This window comes from Nanorana parkeri, unplaced genomic scaffold (genome assembly GCF_000935625.1).
Source record: "Nanorana parkeri isolate BGI_ZX_2015 unplaced genomic scaffold, ASM93562v1 scaffold27, whole genome shotgun sequence".
NCBI classification, from domain to species: domain Eukaryota; kingdom Metazoa; phylum Chordata; class Amphibia; order Anura; family Dicroglossidae; genus Nanorana; species Nanorana parkeri.
The window spans coordinates 2,539,645-2,547,063 of NW_017306295.1; the positions used below are offsets into that span (position 1 = coordinate 2,539,645).

Below are 7,419 nucleotides of genomic sequence, written 5' to 3' on the forward strand. Positions count from 1 at the left end.
TTTACCATTAGGCCGGGAGGACCAGGGGGACCTGTTCGTCCAGGACGCCCTGGAAGGCCAGGAACACCATCTTGCCCAGGCAGACCCTAAAAGAATACTATGATGTTAAAATATGGCATATAATAAAAAAAAATATAAATATATATAATGCTGTCATCAGACAATTTCTGGGAAAAGAATTATAATAAACAACATTTTGAACCTCATATAGCTTGTATAAAATAATGAGAAAATATAATTATTTCAAATAAAAAGAAAATATAGGTCTGTAAATTACACTTACTTTGGGGTCCCCATTGTCAGTCCCCTGGCTGACATAAGCCATAACTGAGCCTATACTTCTATCATCCTTATAACTACCTTTCACATAAATATATGTAACAGCCAGGCCCATAGTGAAGAGAGATGGAGGAGTAGACAAACAAGACATAGAAGTAACTAAAACCAGTACATCACCATAATGATATTCCCCTTTCAACACTTGAATTTGAAAACAGCATACTGTTTTTAATGCATTCCAATGGGAAGTGCTGCTCAAAAAAAAATATGAATTATGGATTCTATAAATTCATATTACACTTGAGCTTATCAAAATAATCACCAAATAAGCCTTGCTTATTTGGTCTGACTTATTGCTGGACTGATATGTCCTCAGCAAATCCTCCTCCTGTAAAACATTTGTAGGGTAAATTAAATGCAAGCTTGAGTAGAACACTTTGAAATTTAGCATATGTGACAGAACGCCTTGCAAAGCAAGGCATCGAAAACACTTAATCCATAATTAATTGTGATAAAAGAATGTGTGAATGTAAAAGAAAAAAAATCCAGAAAACTGCCTTAAACTAGACACAAACAATAAAAAATACACAAAGATAATAGTGAGTCAAAAGGTAGGTGGGAGAATGCTAAAAATAATGCTGTCAACGTGTCTGAAACTGTAATAAGATAAAGATTAATCTTGGGAAACAAAAAAAAAAAGAAGCACATTAAGAAACATTAACTATTACCACTGTTAACAAGCCCACAGCACACTGAATAACCAAGGTCTAGAACAAATTATTGGATGACAATCTGGTACTGTACAATTAAATGACAGGAACATTTACTTTAGTACACATAATGGTAATTAGAAACAAGATTTTATATTGTGATTAGACATGTGCGATTCGTCTCGTTACGAATCGAAATTCATACGAATTTTCCTGAAATTCGGAAGCATCCGAAATCCGAATTGCAGTTTCCGAATTATATCCAAAATACGAAATTCCGTTAACGAATTTCGGATCCGAATTTCTTTGAAACGGGAACTAATATTACCCCTGTAAATGAGGTTGAACAACATGACAAGATTTTTTTTTAATCCGAAATACGGATCCGCTGCTGCTGAGGGTTGCATTACAATACAGGCAGGAAATACCAAATTCCGTTGACGGAATTTCGATCCGTTACGAACATTCGTTATGATGAAGTTAAAAAGCAAAATACCTTTGTTAATATTGGAGTTGATGAGTTTTTTTTTTATACGAAATCCGAAATTCAGATCCGAAATCCGTTAACGGAATTCGTATTTCGTTTGGTTGACCAATCAGAGGGTTTTCTCTTCTGCTGCTGAGAGTTGCATTACAATACAGGCAGGAAATACGAAATTCCGTTGACGTAATTTCGTTACGTTATGAACATTCGTTATGATGAAGTTAAAAAGCAAAATATCTTTGTTAATATATTGGAGTTGATGGTAGTTTGTTTTTTTGATCCAAAATACAAAATTCGGATCCAAAGTACGTTAACGGAATTTCGTATTTCGGAAACAACTACCATCGACTCCAATATTAACAAAGGTATTTTGGCTTTTTGACTTCATCATAACGAATGTTCGTAAAGTTACGAAAATGTGCAGAAACTAACGAAAATTTGTATTTCGTACGAATCTGAATTGAGTTTCGGACACGAATTACGAAATACGAAATAACGGATATTACGAAACGAAATGGAACAAATTTTTTTACGGCGCACAATCTAATTGTGATTAAAAAGAGAAAACTGCAGTTGTTGATATATAGCTGAAAACAGTAATTATATAGGTATTTTTTGTCATTCTCAGAGGGTGAAGTGATATTTTTTATCTTGAGATTGTATTTCTGCATTGTAGGAGAACCAAGAGATCAAACACAGCTAATCATATGTAAGGCCTAGTTCACAAGGGCTTAAGGTTGTACAGGGGCAATGTAAACATCAAATGCATTTTGAAAGCTTTTGGCAAGCCTTTAGGTGGTGGTGTGAACTGTGCCCACCTGTGACAAGGCAAATGGCACTATGATAGATCTCATTTTGAACCGTGATTATACGTTTTATTCAGATTGTATGTTTTGTATTGATTTAAGGTTTTATTAAGACTGCGCACACAGGAGCAGTTGCCGATATCTGCATATTACTAATTTGGTTGTTTCTATATTTTTTTTTTTGTATTGGTATTACACAGGCAGTAAGATTTTCTGATTTTGATTGTATTCAGGTCGTTTTTTATGTAAATATTATTGTAATTAGGAGCACCGGGTTTAGGACGTTTTAGTTTTCATACATCCCTGGGTGATTATACACAGTAGCTGTAGGCTAGGTAGCATACTTGAGCACAGAGTTCTACTACTAGTTTATTACCGAGGTGAGCAACACACCTTCCTGAGAGACTTAACATACAGGGGTACAGGTACTCTTAAAACCTAGAGTAAACATTCTTTGGAAATAAATAGGATTTCCAGAGAGGTGTAACAGACCACGCATACATAAAAATAGCAAAATTTATATTAATATAGCATAAATTATTAAAATAGAGTTTCGTTTCATGATTTGTACATTGCCTTATAGAGAATATATAATTCCAGTAAATGATCTATGTAAAATATCATATACAGTATACTTAAGTCTGTTACACCTCTCCGCAAACCCTTTTTATTTCCAAAAATGTTTTACTCTACGTATGTTAGGGGGAGAGGATCAGGCAGGGTGCCTGTAGTGAGGCAACCCATGGGTTGTATTTTAAATACTCTTAAAACCTAGGACCACACAGGGACTTACATACACACATGCACGCATGCCCTGCACACACACAGACACACAGGTTGAACTTGATGAACCCGTGTCTTTATTCAACCTCAAATACTATGTAATTATGTAACAGTGCTCCCGACAGGTTTTCTCACCTGCTCAATGAATTATTCCACCTGAGAATAGTTATATTGTGATATTTTGTATGTTTTAAAGAAAAGAGTTAGCAGCCTTATCCAGGTGAAACATCATCCCATGTGTGTGGGTAGTTTTACACACACAGACATTCATGGGTAGCATAAGATGAATACAGAGAGCAGGCACAGACACTACTGGACAGATATATAGAGTTTGATAGGCATTCACAAACAGGCATACATGGGAGAATTTTAAGATGATATTAGATCCTGTTCATGGTATGGCAGACCATGGGAACTGAATCCCTGCCCATTTTCAGATACATGAATATCTGAACGCCAGTAAGGATGGATGGGCCATGCTACAACAGTGGTCAAACCTTAAAGTGACAATAAAGTCAAAAGCGTTTTATGTCTGTTAATCTGATCTTCTTCTTTCCTTTAGTTTTTAGCTGTCCCCCCAGCACTGGTCCAGGTCTCCGATCCAGCGCTGACTCCTCTGTCCTCCTCTTCTTTCATGTCCCACAGAGTCTGTGCAGGTGCACGCTGCTCCATAGACTTACCTTGTGTCTCTCCTCATCTCCCGGCCGAACATCTGAACTGCGCATGCGTCCGCCCCAAGATCCTTTGCGGCCGCCCGAGAAATTTTCAGATGATTGGACGGGAGTGAGCGGTGAAGACACAAGTATTAATCTTTGAAAAAAAATGTTTTTTTTAATCGTTTTGCATATATCTACTGCTTGCTAGACGTAGATATATGCAAAAACATGCAAGGGTTTAATAACCCTTTAAATTACCAAAGAAAGCTAAGATAAACATGTTTTTTTAATTGATACATTGTATTATCAAAATGTGCTGTTCATAAAAATATATATTCAGAATAAGTACATAATGATATGTGTAAAAATTATATCATGCCACACAGTTAGCAATTGAAATTTGTGCAAATGAAGACAATATGTAGAGTAAAGCAGGTCTGTTCCTAATTACTGAAGTGTATTTTCATATAAAATAGTCATTTTGGCCCTCACAAGGTTTTACCCCTTTGTTTACTGAAGGCATTAATTAGCCAATTACAATATTGATTGAGTGATAACAACATTTAATTCTGAATGTTGTACAAAGAGTTTTAATTTGTTCTTACCCGTTCTCCTTTCTCTCCTTTAGAGTTCATGTTAAGAAGATCAAAGCCGCCGGTTTGTAAACCTGTGAATGGCTAATTAAGATAAAATAATTTATTTAAGAATGGAAATGTATTTCGTATTTGCATGGTTAACAAAAATCACCTATATTATTTATGCAATGGTTTCTTCTGGAAAAAAATCAAGATTCATATGAGGGGTTAAATCAAGATTCATATCAAAGCTGAGCTGAGAGACTGCAGGTAACAAGAAGTAGAATTTAAAAAAAACATCTATTTAACTGCTTATATAATTTAATTCTGATTTTTAATACTTTAACTAGGGCTTGCAATTGCCTAACCAGGACTTAGCGGATACTGTACATCAAGTATCACCTGGTATTTGCTAAGCACTTATAAACGTCCTATTTTCATTGTTAAAAAGGGAAAACAACAGGACTAATTTCTTGAGATGACTTGCTGTCACTGGCAAATTGTTAGTGTTTTCTTATAATCACAATAAAGCTTATAAAAACCCAAGAACAAAAATTGTATATATTGCATCTTTCTTCACGTCTTTGTTCTTAGATTTAGATAACCTTTAAAATGTATTATTTTAACAATCTGTTCTTCATAGAGTAAATCACAGTGTTGACCAGCCCACAGCCCTTAGGCCTAAACAATCACCAGAGGACCAAACTCCAAATTTTATGTAATTGAACTGAAAGAGAAAAGCTATTCATTATTCACTATAATGTTTGATTGATACTTGATCTTAAAGTGTTTCTGTACCCAAAACCTTTTTTTTTCAGTTTTGATAGAATGGGAAAAGCTTAGAACTGATGTCAGGTTTTTATTCTATCAGGGGCTACCCTGGAAAGATTTTCCTTCACTTTCTTTTCTGTGAACATTCTTTTACCAGACAGGAAGTGAGGGACAACGGGCAACAATAAAAAGCTGACAGCGGTTCTAGAATTTCCCTACTTAAAAAACCCCAAAATCTTTACTTCTGTCTTTGCTGTTCCCCTCCCTTTCTGTCCTGGGAAAAAGCCGTTACTAGCGGTGCACGGAAATTACATTTTCTGACCGAAACTGAAAACAAAAACATTGTCAGGCCAAAACCGAAAAGAAAATGTTCTAACCTTTTTTTAAATATTTTATTTTTACTTTTCAATTTTTGTATATTTTATTTTTTATTTGTATTTATTTATTTTTATTTTTGCATTTAAAATTTGTATTTTTTATTTTTTACCTTCACTATCATTGGCTCTGGGGAAATATCAGGGGTCTAAACAGACCCCTGATATTTCCCTTTTAAAATAGAAAAAGAGATTTAGTCATCAATCTTGGGTTGGACTTGATGGACGTATGTTTTTATTCAACCCCAAATACTATGTAACTATGTAATCTCTTTTTCTGCAGCCCCTGTTATGAATGAACAGGAAGCCCCTATACTGAGTGCTCCTGTTCATTAATAAACTATGGATATAGTATGAGTTACTATGTCCACAATCATGAATGAACAGGCAATGATGTTGAGCACTTCCTGTTCATTCATAATTGGGGACACAGTAAATATACTATGTCCTCAATTATTTACAAACACTCAGCGATCACTCAGTGCCCTCCTCCCCGCCCTGCTTGGCCTCCTGACAGTTTCTCCCCTCCCTGCTGGACACTGCTGTGTGAGAGAAACTAGAGATGCACTGTAATTTCAGCTGAAATATGGTACTTTTGGCATTTTGACCGAAAGTATCATTTTCGACCACTTTGTTTTGGCGACCGAAATTTCGGTGCATACCTACTATTTACCAGACAGGAAGTGAACTAATCATTCCAGCGAATCCTTATCTGCTAAAACTATAAAAAAAAGTTTGGGATATACAGGCATGGCCAAAAATATTGGCACCCCTGCATTTCTGTCAGATAATGCACCACTTCACACAGAAAATTGTTACAATTACAAATGTTTAGGCATTCTCATGTTTTTTTCTTTTGTTTGTATTGGTATGACACAAAAAAGTGGAGAAAAAAAGCCAAGCCTGACACATTCCACACAAAACACTAGAAATGGACTGGACAAAATTATTGACACCCTCAATATTTGGTAGCACAGGCCTTGAAAAAAAAATAACTGAAATCAATTGCTTCCTGTAACCATCAATGAGTTTCTTACACCTCTCTCCAGGAATTTTGGACCACTCTTCTATCTGAAGACATGCTGGTAGGTAAATAGCTCCTGTCTAAATTGGCCCTCGTATGTATGCATGTATGATAGGGACTGTAAGCTCTTTAAAGAAGTCGGAACTAATGTGAATGTGCACTATGCCACATACATTATTGGTGCTATTCTGTAATAATCAATGAATAACTAACCCTAATCCATAAAAGCAATTAAAAGGTAAAACCCATATACATTTTAGAAAGATGTCTTGGAATGCAACAGAGAGGAAATCTTTACAAGTTAAGGGAAGTTTCTTATACTGTGGTATCCAGAACAGGTGTTCGCATTGTAAGATCTTTTTCCAGTAATGACTCAAACATGTAAAATGTTTCCTAACTTTCGGTCCTGTTGGCAATAGTCACCAGGACAAATAGAGCAGGGGACAGAGGTTCTAACCGTAGCTAAACTTTATCCAAAAAAATTTATTTGGTTTTAGATACATTTTATGGTACAAAAATCAAAACTCAAAATTCTAACTCAGATTTAATTTAAAAAAATTGGTGGAATGGCACCTGAACATAGCATCTAGTAGCTTCTCTCTTTCATATTTCTAAAGCAGAATTACAGTGAAAAACTGCTTGGCTGCTTTTAAGGAAGAACAGACAATTCAGAACCTCCTGTGCAACTAAACCCCAAAGCAGTCTCGTGCTCTGATATGGCTATAGGTATGCCCTTAATCATATAATATCTAGAATTTTTTTTAAATATTTTAAACATTAAACTCACAGATTGCCCTGGTGGTCCCTTTATACCCTGCAGAAAGTAAACAAAGTTAAAAAATAGCATATTTATAGACACATAAGAATTTTATACAAAGTAATATACAGTATGGCTGCAAGTGACCCAAAGAGCATTTATCTCAGAAGTATTAGTCTAACATATAATAATAATAATAA

At 35.2% G+C, this 7,419-nt stretch overlaps 1 protein-coding gene across 1 annotated transcript in view; it reads right to left on the reverse strand.

Annotated features, from left to right (window-relative positions):
* The window catches only part of LOC108795029 (collagen alpha-1(VII) chain-like), a 204,348-nt gene that overhangs the window by 154,653 nt on the left and 42,276 nt on the right, over window positions 1-7,419 (reverse strand). Inside the window, exons 28-30 of the mRNA XM_018566199.1 lie at window positions 7,250-7,276; window positions 4,324-4,395; window positions 6-86 (exon numbers count right to left, since the gene is read on the reverse strand). Coding sequence (XP_018421701.1) covers window positions 6-86; window positions 4,324-4,395; window positions 7,250-7,276 — 180 coding nt within the window. The remainder of the gene's footprint in view (window positions 1-5; window positions 87-4,323; window positions 4,396-7,249; window positions 7,277-7,419) is intronic.